Below are 14,803 nucleotides of genomic sequence, written 5' to 3'. Positions count from 1 at the left end.
GATTTTTTCAATCAAAAGAAGCTAAGCGAATGCAACGGAGACACCCCTACCACACACTCTGCAATTGACATCAAGCCAAATAATATCATTAAATCATAAGGAGTGGCTAAAAAGACAAAGGGGACAGAATCAAACCCAAACAAGAACAACTCTATTTGAACCTATAATTTGAATGACAATATTTATTTTTATTAAAGTCGGTAGCTATGATCTAAGGGAGAGATTTCCATCAACCAAACTCATTTAAGGACTGAGCTGGACAATATCAATGGTTGTAATAACTTCATTAAGCTCAACAAAAAAAATGTTGAAACATCCTAGTTATTAGAGAAGCCCCCATGATATTGGCCTTATAATATCTAAAGATATCTTCACAACTTGTTGCTTCAGAATTGTCTCTAAATAAACCATTAGTGTTGCACTTGGTCTAACCATGCCAAAGAGGAGTCCCCAAAAATTGCAAAAATACAATAAGCTTTCCTAGGGATGTCTTTGATTTTAAGTTGCTTAGCAATTTCAACAATGGAAGAATTCATGGAGGAACTGATGGTATTTTCAGTGAGATGACATTCCTAATGATTAGGAGATAACATTCTGCACTGAAGGGACTGAGTTGTTGGAGTGTCTCCTATTCCTGCAATGCCAAATGGCCCAAACAACTAAGGTGATCGTTGCAAAAACAGCCTCAACCACATTCTTTGACAAGCTTGAGGACAGAGAATAAATATTTTCCTAGATGGATTATTGTTGATATTTTTATAGGAAAAACTCTGAATCCAACTCTAAAATGTTCTTAGAGAACAGATAAAGGAGGAAAATATAATCAGTGATTTCATAATCATTTTGACAAAGGCTACACATAGATGGGATGAAACAACCTCATCCAAAACTCGTTTCCCATTGGTATGAAAATGAGTAGTCTGAAGATATTTGCTTATAAGAATCTACATTCGTTTTACAGTGGCCATGCATTTGGTCCCATGATTTCTCTATCAATTTCTGCATTTATTGTCAAAACTTTGGAAAAAAAAAATCCCTTTTTTTTTCTAAGTGAGGTGTCGTCTTTTGCTAATAATGTTGATTGCAATTGATACTTATGAAAGTGTAAAATATCACTAACCAATCCAATGGATGTGACCTTTTAATACATATATTAAATAGACATTGGATGAATCAGAGCCATTTTCTGTCGTTTTTCATTCATGGCTTAAAATCAGCACCGACACATTACAAATTGCAAATAGGTCTAAATATTAAATTGTGATGTGAACATTAAACAATGACACTTGTTTTTATCTGAACATAATGGTACCAGCTTATTCAGCTTCCTATAGCTTTTTCCTTTTGTTTATTTTTTCAAAAAACAGAAAATTAGACAAAACTAGAATCCAAGGGACAAAACATGATGAGAAACATCCCCAAAGAAAACATTCAGGGCACTCAAATATTCTCTGGTTGTGACTTCAAAAGATTATGCCTAGCAAGAAGATCTGGTAAAATATATGTTGAAGTGAACTTGCTGAATTTAGTATAGTAGATGATCACACATTCATTTTCTGTGTTGCTCAATCAACCTTTGTAGCTCCTCCTTTTTTACTCCCACCACTTTATCAGCCACTTTTCCTTTCTTAATTAGCATGAAAGTTGGCATTCCCTGTACTTGGAAACGTTCTGATACCCCCTGTTATCATAATCCAAATCAGTTACCTAGTTCTGGAAATAATTTTTTACTGTAAAATAATGAGTGAACTTTTGATATTGACCTTAGGTAGATGATTTTAATCCTCATATTTTTAACAACACATAACTTAATTTCATCATTTTTTATGAAACTTGTTATATTAAAATAAGAGATGAAATTTACCAATTATGTAAATATGAAAACCAAAATCATCATTTTTAGAATATAGAAACTTAGACAAATTTTAACCAAAAAGCTAACACATTTTACCAATAATAGAGTTTATGTAATGTATGATTTTTGAAGTTAGGAACTAATGAGTTAATAAAGTGAAAAAGAATGAGTGATTATACCATTAACTCATCCACATCAATCTTGACAAACTCAACGTCTCTAAATGTGGCAGCAAACTCTTGGATAACTGGGTCCATTTGTTTGCAAGGTCCACACCATGAAGCAGTGAAATCAACCACCATCTGTAGCAATGAAAAATGATCTCAGTAAAGCCAATTTTTTTCTTTTGCGGTGAAAAATAAACCAAAACATTTCACCACTTCAATATGATACAATAATTAACCAAAGTACAGTGCCTAGACAAACCAGTTTGTTAGTTTGTTTCAAGGCATCAAAGTGCTGATTCCATTTAGCAGAGGAGTGAAAGGTGAGGACTTGAGATGGGAGTGAAGTTGGTCTACCACCATACACCATGGCCATGTCAGATAAGTCTCAAAGTCTGATCCCACGTAGCTTAATGCTTCCTTTCTTCTAAACCAAAATTGGCTTATGACCTTGTATGAATCAAAGTTAAGTTGAAAAAAAGAAGAGGTTCTGTGTTTTGGATGATGGAAAATTAAAGTGGAGGGAGAGGCTTATATATAGACTAACAAAGTAGTGGGAAACTATAATATGATTTCTTTTGAAACGTATCAGATTCTTGTGTTTGTGGCAAGCTGTAAATTGGACCCTCAAAGCTAGCAAGTTCAGGGAACACTATGGAGAGCATAAGTACCTGCAAAAAATCTATGGTCCCATGGTGTTAAGATGAAAGTACAGTTACCTCTTTCAAATTCCCATGTTTTGGGACTTAAGGTTTCTTTCTTCTAGACAAAAAAAAGTTTATCCTTGTGTACAAGAAGTTTCCCAAAGTACACACAATCATGTTTGTGCTGAAAGATCAAGCCAACGTTTTGGAATTAAATATATGGTGAATAAGAACAAGTCTATACTTCAATCTCTCATATATTATAATTGAGTGTGTGGTGTTTTAGTTTTATTATAAAAACACTCAAATTCTCGTATCTTTTCTAATTTTATGAACTTTCGCCTCTATTTTTTCATTGAGTGTTCCTCTATTAACTAATGATTAAAACCGAAATTTGATTGAAATATATTAATGGTTTAAAAGTTTTGACACTTAATTATTGAATATTATCAAAATATAATTATTTTAAGAATCAATTTTAGAGTGTTTTCTAATCGATTAACAATAATATAAAATATTATATGCATCATACATTATCACTAATTAACAGCAATGGATTTTCAATGCTACTTCAAATTAATAAGCTAATAAAAACAGTTTTTAGGTTATAAATTATCAATTAATGATGTCTTTAAAATTATTATAATAAGATAAATTATTTCTGAAAATACAAAAGTAGTAAACCTCGAAGTGTATGTAATTAATTAATATATTTCGTTTATTACTACACTAGTATGAATTTTACATCATAAAATTTAATATATTGTGATTAAGCATTTCTTAGATTAAAGGTTACACTATAAAAAAAAAATTATAAAGGGGGTGGTTATTAATAATCGTCATAAGTTTCTGTATAATACGACGTCTTAGTAACGGTCACAATTATCCTTCAGAATGTGTCATTTTGAACTGCCATAATTATCTTTCAGAATAAAAATCCCAAGTTTCCTACCCTCCATACATCATTTCTCATTATTCTTAATTGTGTTGAACTCTTGGAAACTAAATACACTCTTAACTCTTCACATTTTTCATAAACACTCTTCCCTCTCTACTAAAAAATATGCCCCTCTCTCATGAAACACTCACGAAACCCTACCACTCTCGCCCCTCTCTCTCCAAACCCTACCTCTCTCCACTCTCGTGTCATTGCCTGCGAACCCTACCTCTCTTCACTCTCGCGTTCACGCGTTACACTCTCTGCCATGGTCCGCCATTGCCGCCTCCTCTGCCATCGTTTGTTTAGGTTTGAAATCTACGGTTGGATTGTTCCTAATTTGTCAAATCTATTGTGGTTCTTAATTTGTGAAATCTATTGTGTATGACTATGTTGATTGTGTTATTGTCTTTTCCCTCTGTTGGTTGGTAACTTCCCTTGTGTTAACGGCTGATCCTTCACTTGTCGAAAATCTAATGATCAAAGTAAATTGTGACAAAAGTGAATTTTACGGAGGTACCAGATTCTGATTTCCAGTCTTCTTGTTTTTTATTCCGTCTCTTTCTATTTACTCTCTAAATTTTCCTTCATTCTTTTTCTACTTTTCGTTGTGGTAAAACTCTACTTCATGCAGTGGCTTCCCCTTTCATAAGAGGCTCCATTAAAAACAAAAAGAATAATTGTTTTAGAAATAGGCTATAAAATTGAAATTTCTCTCTGATCAAACACCATTTAGCAGAAGAAACCAGTTAGTAGGAAATTACATTAATGATAGTAAAATTACATACGAAAAATCAGAAACTGGAAATCAGAGGGCTGGCTACAATGTTAACCGACAGGACATTATTATTGTTCCTTTTATAGGGAAAGATATATTTGACAGACCAAGCTAAGGTATTTTGCATGAGTCCTTTGTCAATATTATTTTGGCAATTAATCTAGTTTTGAATGTCACTATAGAATCTTGTACATTAGTTTATAATTAACTCGTTTACTAGAATTGAATTTGATTTTTAAAATAATATTACTGACCATAATGTTATGGTCTTATTATCAAGTTGTTGTAATAAAACATCACAAAATTATCTCTGCAGTAAATGGAGCAACACATTATTGTCCCTAATGTTATAGTTAGTTGTTCTGATTTTAATTCTTTGATATATTTTCCTAGAGTTTGAAATAATCATCACAAAGAAGCAATGTTGATTTTGATAAACTTTCTATGATTCTGAATAACATTTATGTCTTCTTTTAGCTTCTGGGATCCTTTGTTCCAAAAGAGTATTAGTTGAACGATCACTCTAACTGTGGATTACTTCCTTGTGCCTCCTTGTTCTCTACTAATCTAAAGTGGATTTATTGGTTGGTATGTTTCCTTATATTAGAAGCTCTTTAAAGTTGATATATCTCTGTATCTTACGTCCCATATTCCATTAGTGATAGTATTTTATTTTATGCTTCATGACTTCACCAAGTGTACATTCCAATAATGATTCTAGCAGAACCTCTAAAACAAGTCTGTTTTGGTGCTTCTGCAATCTTAAATACATATTGTGGGATTTGTTAATGGCCTGAACTTTTCAAATTGCTTTTTCATTCTTCCATTGTCAGACCTTGAACCCTAAAGAATATAGTGGGATTTTTTAGTGTTAACATTCAATTTTCATGTAATGTTTTATAAAGTTGCACTTTCTTGGTTAGATGCTTTGCTGGTCATTGATATGTGTTGATATGATGCATCGTGCAAAGATATGTTTTTAAAGAAAACAAATGCTAAATTATGGTAATGTGCCAAGATAGATAAAATTGGTTATTGGAGCTAAGCAAGTCTAAAGGTTGCGATTGCACAAATATTGAGCAAAGTAATAAAGTTCTTACTATCATGGAGTGATTTAAGAAATCAATCTTTCAATAGTTTCTTCTCAATGGAATAATGAAGTGGTTCACTGTAAAAACTTTTAATGTCTATAGTCAGTAACTATTATTTGTTTATGCTTCAGATATATCTCCAGAAGATCCAATTAGTATCATATTTAGTAAGGAGCATCCGGGTCGAGTTAGAGGGTTGTCATATGGAGCTTGTCCCAACCTTGTTTTCAAAGGATCCATAAAAAGGCTAAGTGGTATGAACTATCCTTCCTCTAGTTCAACTTCATCAAATGTTGGGGATAAGGTAATTTAAATTGAAATTGAGTTTGCAATTGTGAAAAATCAAATGAACACTTTGCTTGCATATATTGCTTTGAGAAAAGATGTTCGAGAACATTTTGCTGCAATGACAACTAATTTGGTTCATGCATCCATCAATGAGGTATTAATACGTTTAAATATTTATTGGTGTCTTTTATTTTATAATTATAAACATTCAAATTCATTAAGTTAAAATTATTTATTTCAAGCATCAGATACTGGAAGTGGTGCTCTATCACCTAATCAAATAATAGGATCAAGTGCTGGAAGCAAAAATGATTAGGGATGAACAACACGTGTTTTAATTTTAAATTATGTATCAATTTTTGAACAATTATTTGTGTTTAAATTTCCAATTATGTATCAACTTTTGAACAATATCATGTGTATTTTAATTTTCAATGCAATGAATGGATGCTTATAACTTTATATAGTATTTCATTTTATTAGTATTTTATTTTTTATTAGGAAAATATATTATGTTTAGTTTAATTGTGCAAATCAGATTATAAAAAAGTGGTGGCTAAATTCCATTTATTTAGAATTAAAATTACGTCAGTTCAAACCGACATATTATTTTTACAATTTTATTATAATACTAACAGTTAAAAATGTCACATTATATCCTATATAATGACGCTAAAATCCTTTTCAATGAATTAATTTGTGCAATTATGACTATCACTACCTACATATAAAAATCCTCACTTTAAACAAAGTGTTAAAGTGGTAGGTAGCGTAAGACTGTCACATTAAACTTTGTGATAGCCAATTTAATGGCGGTTTGGAAAACCGTCACCGTAACAAAGTTTTTTTTTTTTAATGTGAGATTGATAGCTTTTACCGTAAAGATTATATATACAAAGTTTTATATTGATACAAGATTATTTAATATATTTTTTATATGAATTAAACTGAACTAATGTATAATACAAAATGTTATCCTATTTAAATTTGGCACTTAAAGAATAGCAAAATATAAATGACAAAGATAAAACAATTATAAAAGATCAAAATGAAAAAAAAAACTATGATTGAAATTAAAATATAAAAATTACACACTACAAGAAAATTATTAAATAATAATCAAATTTAGAGACAAAAAATAATTAGTCATTATATTGGCTAAGTTAAATACTATTTTTAGAAACTAAAATATTATTAGTATCTAAAGTAATTTCTATTATTATAAAAAAATTACGTAATTTCTAAATTATTATCTAAATTAGTCACCAAAATTTTAGTTACTAATTTTTAAATTTTAAATTAATTTTTAAAAAATTGATAGAAATTAATTTAGAATATAAAATAGTTAGTAATGAAAATTTTAGTAACGATAGAAATTTAAAAATTATTTTATAAATTTTTTTAATAATAAAAAATATTTTAAATATTACTAATTTTTTAATTTATAAAATTATATGTAATTTAATTAATATAATAATTAATTATTTTAGTCTCTAAAATAAAATAATTGTAATTTTTGTTGTAGTTAGTTGTATTGAAGATAATTGTATTGAATATGTTTAACTTAAGTGTTATGATAGATGAAGTATGATTTGTATTTTGGTGAGAGAGAGGAAGGAGGGTTGAAATTGAAGTCTTGGAGAATCAGAAACAGAGTTTGAGTTTGAGCTGTTACATAGTTGGATTCAGCTGAAAGGGGCATCACTTACTTTATGTTCATTCTGTAAAAGAGTTCTGATGATAATTGAAGACATAAAGATAATAACTACAAAAAGAAGCCACATATGCTCCCCAATCTTTTCTCTCTCGTTCAAACAAATGGCACAACTTCATTGGTTTCAAGTAGTGATCTTTCAATGTCTTCACACCAACTTTTCCTTCTAATTCTTGCCTTCTCTATTATTTTAATCATTCTATCTCCCAAACACGTTTTCTAACACAACCGCTCATTTCTCCTTAATTACTTTATTGATCTTATATTTATGATAAATACTCAATTTAGTATAGTAATTTTTAAAAAAATTAATTTGATTCTTTTGTTTTTAAAAAATATTTAAATTAGTTTTTTTTTAACCTTCCTCTAACAACATTAAGTGATACTTATGTGAAAAAGAGAATTGTTCACATGGACTTTGAATTAAAGGATAAGCGAAATTGGATGTTGTGTGAGGTGGTACGTGACGAGGTTTGACAAAGATTAGTAAAGTTCAATATTTAAAGGTTAGGATTTTTCTCATTTGTTAACATCTTTGGAGGTGGTCTCTAAATGCATACTAGGAACGTGGTGGAGGTGGTTGGATTGTAGGGTGTTTGTTGGAGGTTATGGTGGAGTGCGATTTTGTGATTCCAAAATAGTTTTTATCTCAACGATTAATGGCTTTCGAACCAATCTTTAATGTCCCTCCCGTTAACAAAACCATTCTTATTTTTTGTTATGATTCTACAAACAATAATGGACAATCTGTCAGCATAAATTGTTGTTATGATTTTGAAACAAAAAATGAGTTAAAGCAATGTGTCAGAAATAAGTGACCCTAGTAACATTGGTGATTCTAGGAATTAGGGTAGAACATAAGAATTCATATAAGAGAATATCCAATTTTGCATTAAAATTTGAAAGATATTTGTATAAACATCTATAATTGTCGTCCCTCCCTTGGCTCCGCCACTACAGTTGTCATCGCCTCCACCTCCCTCTTCCTTAATCTTTTTTTCCCAATTTCCAAATCCTAAAATTTGGTTCACTACACGTGTACAAACGAATGTCATTGTGTGCGTCACGTCATCAACCATTAACGCCGTTGATGGAAACTTAACGGAAGAGACCAAAATGAATATTTTTAAAAAACTTTGGGACCAAATTGATTTTTTTAAAACCCACTATATTAAATTTAATATTAACCCCAAATATAAGGACAAAAAGATAATTATACCTTATTACTACTATGAAAACTTCTTTAGCGTCTTTCTCTAAGCTTTATACCTTAAATATCTCACATTTTCTTATCCTTCTAAGATAATAAAGACTAATACTTTTAACCATACAACCAAGTCACAATAGTTCAAAATTAATCTTTTCCAAACCTAATTTCTAAGTCTTAAACATTCTCCGAGGTATTTCTTTTATTCACCACAGATAAGTACATTTGATACAAAACTAAAAACTAAGATACAAAACTAAGAACAAAGGTACCTTACACAAATTTTTCAGATTTTTAATTATAAAGCTTTAACACAACACATAGGACTGGAAGACCCATAAGAAAAACGAAAAAAAATCTATTCTTACTCTTAAAGCCAATTCCAAGACTTGAGTTTAATAAATTCATTCTTTCAGTTAAGTTACACATTTTTTGTTGTAATTTTTTATTTTAATTTAGTGGTGTTATATTTAAATGTATAAAGGCATTTATAAAATGAGTATGAAATTGATATAAATGACGAAATGACACATGATGTTATGTATTGCATGAATATGTGTAAGGATATGTGAGATGATGTTATAAATAATTGTGGTCATAATGTGAAGTAAAAGGCTATATAGACGATGATTATAACCTAATAATTGTAGTTTATATGAAATATTGAGGTAAATTGGGTGATTTTCACACAAACCGTAGTCTATAGTGTTCACAATAGGCGACAATTTCACACCAAAATCGTCTATATTCTCTATTTCTAAATAGGTGAGGGTTGTATTTATAATCGTCATCTATATGTTGCTTTTATTTATAAAATTATCACTCTATTTTTTTAGACGATGCTCGCATTTGAACGGTGTCTATATGTCAACTTCCTTTTTGCACTAGTGCATATAACTTGGATATTTATATAGTGATAATTGATTGAATGAAAAATATTCAATAATCAATTGTATCTCTTATTTATTTTAAATATCTTTTGAATACCTCTGTCCAGATCCAAAAAGACCTATAAATACATATCAATCCCACATGGATTACTCACTCCATTTTCATACTTGTATACTTATAATCTATTTTTCCCTTTTTGACTTGAGCATCAGAGCATCTTATGCAGGTGGATTCCCCCTCAGTCTTCATTAACAACTTGGTGATCAATTCTCACAGGATCAAGCTCAACTTTTTAGGAATACCACTTTTCCCACCTTGGAAGAACTATGCTCTTTTCTGGTAAGAACATTTGGGATCCTCTTTTAAGACCTAGGTAAAAAAAACCACAAAATTTTATGGTTTTTACTAGAAGTTGAACCATTAGCTTGACTTCTACCAATCTTGAGATGGACCCATCCTTTTCCATTATCTTCAAAATACACATGAAAAATATTTTCCAAGAGGACACTCTCCAACACACAATAGTTGGCATGCAACAACGATAAGCGGATGAAAATTCCTTATTTTTATTATCACTCAACAAGTTATAGTACAACTTGAATATATACTATAGTTGATTCAAATTGTTGTAATGGAATAATGTTTTATTTTCCCTTTGCTCGATTTTTGTTCTTAAAGAGGGTTTGACAAACAATGTTTTAATGAGGCACATTCTTGAAATAAAATTTTCTTTTTCATATCTCTGTCTCTCGCAAAGAAATTGCATCCAAAGTCGTCTGACGTAGTTTGAAAAGAAATTAGTTATCATCACAACAGATGAAAGAAATCCAAAGCTATTCGAGATTGTTTGAAAATAAACGATCACGACATCAGATCAAAGCAATATAGTAATTTGAAAAGAAAAGACCATCACATTGGATGAAAGAAAGCAAAAGTTATTCGAGATCGTATGAAAATACAGTCACTACATCATATCAAAGTAATATATTCGTTTGAAAATAAACAATCATCATATCGGATGAAAGAAATCCAAAGCTATTTGAGATCGTTTGAAAGTAAATAGTCACCATATCATATCAAAGCAATACAATCCTTTGAAAATAAACAACCATCACATCAGATGAAAGAAATCCAAAGTTATCAAGATCATTTAAAAATAAACGATCACTACATCTAATCAAATTAATACAGTCATTTGAAAATAAACAACCATCACATTAGATGAAAGAAATCCAAAGCTATTTGAGATCGTTTGAAAGCAAATGGTCACCACATAGGATCAAAATAATATATTTGTTTGAAAATAAACAATCATCATATCAGATGAAAGAAATCCAAACCTATTTGAGATTGTTTGAAAGTAAACAGTCACCATATCATATCAAAGAAATACAATCCTTTGAAAATAAACAACCGTCACATCAGATGAAAGAAATCGAAAGTTATCAAGATCATTTAAAAATAAACGATCACTACATCTAATCAAATTAATAAAGTCATTTGAAAATAAACAACCATCATCAGATTAAAGAAATCTAAAGTTATCCGAGATCATTTGAAAATAAAAGGCACTACATCGAATCAAAACAATACATTCGTTTGAAAAATAAATGATCATCACATCAGAAAAAAGAAAGCAAAAGTTGTCCGAGATCGTTTGAAAATAAATTATCACTACATCAAATCAAAGCAATACAAATATTTGAAAAACAAAACGACAATCACAATTTGAGATCATTTGAAAATAAATAGTCACTACATCATATTAAAGCCAAAAGAAGTCATTTGAAAAATAAAGATCATTTGAAAATAAACAAACACTACATCAAATCATAATACAGAGTCATTTGAAAATAAGCAATCATCATTATAATTTGAAGTAGTTTGAAAATAAACAATCATCACAACTGGATCATAGTACAAAATCGTTTGAAAATAAGCAATCATCATCATAATTTGAAGTTATTTGAAAATCAACAGTCATCACATAAGATCTAAATAAATCATTCAAATTCATTTGAAAATAATTGACCATCAAATTGTTGCTTGAAAATAAGTGAACATCATGGTCCAAGGTGGTTTGGAAATAAACGACCATAACATCAGATCAACACAATCTGACAAGTCATTTGAAAATAAATGACTATCTCAAGGTAGTCTAACTCACAATAAATAAAAATATCATCGGATAAAAAATAACTTGATGATGAATACTTATGTAATATTGAAACTCATTTATCTATCAAATTGATTCATCTACACCTCATTTATGAATTCTGAGGTTGGGAACATATGTATCAACTTATCTAAGATATATAAATATATGCTAATGATATAATATTCAATAATATTCATATAGTAATAATTAATTAAATAAAAAAAATATAATCAATTATATCTCTTATTTATTTTAAATAATTTTTTAATACCTCAATTCAAGTAAAAAAAAAAAAGTCTATAAAAACAAATCAATCGAAGATGACGCATTCACTTAATTCTCGTATTCACTTTTATATTTATAATATTTATTTTTAATGACTTTAACGTCAAAATATATTTTGTAGAAAAATCATGACTCGATTTTCACCAACCAGTGATCAATTCTCGTTAAATTCGACTTCTTAGAAATATCAATATTTTCATTTTAGGAAGAAGAAAGTTATTCTTCTGTAAGAAGAGTATATAATTTATTATCTTTCAATTTTTTGTGTGTGGTTATGGTGGTGGTGTTCATGCGTCCATGAACTTCCTATACCTGGATTTTCTTCGGCATAGCTCAGTATTTTGTCCACAAGAAGAAAGAGTACAGTCCAGCTGCAAGAACCAGAAAACGTTGTAAGAAAAAATGGTTTTAGGAGAATCCATCTGCATAATACGAATATCTAGAAGCATTAAAAAATATATAGACTAAAGAAAATCAAGAGCAACAGTATAAAAACAAATAGGATTCTTCATCCATTAACAATCAAAGCATGGTATTAAATATATATATTGTTATCTATTTATTAAAATAAACAAATTCAATGAAACTTTAAACAAGTGGGACTGGAATAATTCGAAAATAACTGAATTCTTGACCTTGCACATAGGCATCAATGAATATCCTTAAAGAATATATTATTTGTGTGCCACAAAATTAGTAATAAACTACATGCCAATAAAGAACGGTGTTAAATCAGATCTGTCAGCTGTTACACGAATTGACTTCAGTGTCATGTGACATATTAATTCTTTTCTATAAAATGTCTCAATTCCACAAAACCAGAATACCTTTTTTCTGGAAACAATGTCATTATTATATATATATATATATATATATATATATATATATATATATATATATATATATATATATAATAAAATAAAATAAAAGTAAAAAGAAGATGGAGACAATTGACATTTTGTGTGTGGAGTAATAGTGTGAACCAACTTCCCTAAATATATCTTATTAATATTTAGTATAAAATTTCTTTAATTTTCTTTTTTATTACATATCTTTAGACCTTCTACCAAAATAAAAAGTTATTTAGTTCATGTTAACTTTACTCGAAAGTTAGTCTCTTAATATATTAGTTTTACCAATTTTATCCTATAAAACATCATTGAATTGCCTATATTAAAATAATTTAATGAAGTGATGAGCAAATTTTAATATAATAATTCAATAAAAAGAATTTACATTCCAAAATATTTTTTAAAAGATAGTAGTTTTTCGTTTCCTATTATATATCTTTGTATAGTTACGAAGCTTTTGTGATGGGATAACCACATTTGTGTCGGCAACAACGTGCATTCCTTTTGCCATGTCATGCCCCATTTTCTACTCGGTGTCGGCAACAACATTCTCCTCCATGAAATCTATGGTCCACTTAGAGTTACCCTCCTAAAAAAAATCAATAATGATAATAATTATTATAAAGATATTAATTATAAAACTAAATAAATGATTAAAAATCACTATAATTTTTAATACATTTTAAATTTATTTTCTAAAAGAAAACTATATATACTGTAAAATAATAAATTGGTGATTATAAACAATGACGATTTTTATAACTATTATTGAAACAATCTTAAATTGTATGATAATTTTTGAACCGTTATTGTATCCATTTTATATGATAATGTTTTTTTGAATTATCGTCGTATTTACTACGATTTTTATCATGGTTTTTTAATACATTTCTTTCTCACTATTGCTTACTATTTTTATTTTTTTTGAAAAGATGTTCATCTTCAAACTCGTTACTTCTTCCCAGTTTTGGTTATTATCGTTGGTCATTTGCGTTTAGCATCGTAATAACTGACGGTTACATTTAGTTTGCAAATTCAATTTGTTGTTGCATTTTCACTATTTTTTTTTATCAGTAATAAAAAATAAATAAATAGGGACCACTTTCGGGGTGGTTCAACCCTTATACAGAAAAACAAGACATCAAACACCTAAAAACGCGTCTACCAACCCAACACACCGGCACCCAAACCAACTCTAACCAGAATCAATGAAACAGCCTCATACAAGCCAAAGGATTTAAAACCCAACTAGAATAAGGGAAATAAACAGAATTAGATTTTGCAACAAACCAAGACCACACCTTTACTTGCATCGAAGCAAACACTTCAGACACATCTATCACACCTCTATTGAAGATGATCGAGTTCCTATGTTTCCAAATTTCGCTCACTATACCAACCCAAATTGCACTCCAGACATCATTAACAGACTCAGAAGCCTGACTCATCCTGAACTGTGAAAAGTTTGTCAAAGGGTCCTTGTGGAACACGAACGATACACCAAGCCACTCGAAGCACAAACACCAAATACACCAAGCAAACCTGCAAACAAAAAACAAGTGACTAAATTTTCACTACTATTCAACCTTTTTCTCTATTATCATCATTTTGCATTAGTTCTTACTTCGTTCTAACATTGTTGTTTTCACTTGTCTCCATTACCACTGTTAATAGAAGAAAATTATGAAATACAAACTAATTTTAGATATAAAAAATAATTAATTGTTATAGTGACTAAATTAGAGACCGTTTTAGAAACTAAAAAAAACTTATGGTTTCTAAATTAGTTTTTATTACTGTTAAATGGTTTCTAAATTGGTATCTAATTAGCTTACAGGGTTTTTGCTACCAAATTTAGAATCTAAATAATTGGTAGTTAAAACTTTGGTAGCTAATTAAATACCAATTTAGAAACTATTTAACAATAATAGAAACTAATT

General features: G+C 29.3%; 1 protein-coding gene and 1 long non-coding RNA gene across 2 annotated transcripts; one reads left to right on the top strand and one right to left on the bottom strand.

Moving 5' to 3' along the window:
- Window positions 1–1,169: 1,169 nt before the first annotated feature.
- Window positions 1,170–2,918, bottom strand: LOC137806626 (thioredoxin H2-like). Its single transcript, XM_068606838.1, has 3 exons — window positions 2,282–2,918; window positions 2,035–2,157; window positions 1,170–1,681 (listed from the first exon to the last, which is right to left on the bottom strand). The coding sequence occupies exons 1-3, from the start codon at window positions 2,393–2,395 to the stop codon at window positions 1,550–1,552; spliced, it is 369 nt and encodes a 122-aa protein (XP_068462939.1). The 5' UTR covers window positions 2,396–2,918; the 3' UTR covers window positions 1,170–1,549.
- Window positions 2,919–3,629: 711 nt separating this feature from the next.
- On the top strand, window positions 3,630–6,219 carry LOC137805813 (uncharacterized). The gene is made up of 2 exons (XR_011080242.1): window positions 3,630–3,909; window positions 5,601–6,219. It is a non-coding gene; the product is annotated as an uncharacterized lncRNA (long non-coding RNA).
- The last annotated feature ends 8,584 nt before the right edge of the window (window positions 6,220–14,803 follow it).

The sequence above is a fragment of the Phaseolus vulgaris genome, chromosome 3 (genome assembly GCF_000499845.2).
Source record: "Phaseolus vulgaris cultivar G19833 chromosome 3, P. vulgaris v2.0, whole genome shotgun sequence".
Lineage (NCBI taxonomy): Eukaryota > Viridiplantae > Streptophyta > Magnoliopsida > Fabales > Fabaceae > Phaseolus > Phaseolus vulgaris.
This window is presented reverse-complemented; position numbering and strand designations above follow the sequence as displayed.

Coding starts and splice junctions, on each gene's coding strand:
- LOC137806626 (XM_068606838.1), bottom strand. CDS start 2,395: ATGGCCATGGTGTATGGTGGTAGACCAACTTCACTCCCATCTCAAGTC. Junction 2,158..2,281: donor TGAAACAAACTAACAAACTG/GTTTGTCTAGGC, acceptor TCATTGCTACAG/ATGGTGGTTGATTTCACTGC. Junction 1,682..2,034: donor TTGATGTGGATGAGTTAATG/GTATAATCACTC, acceptor TTATGATAACAG/GGGGTATCAGAACGTTTCCA.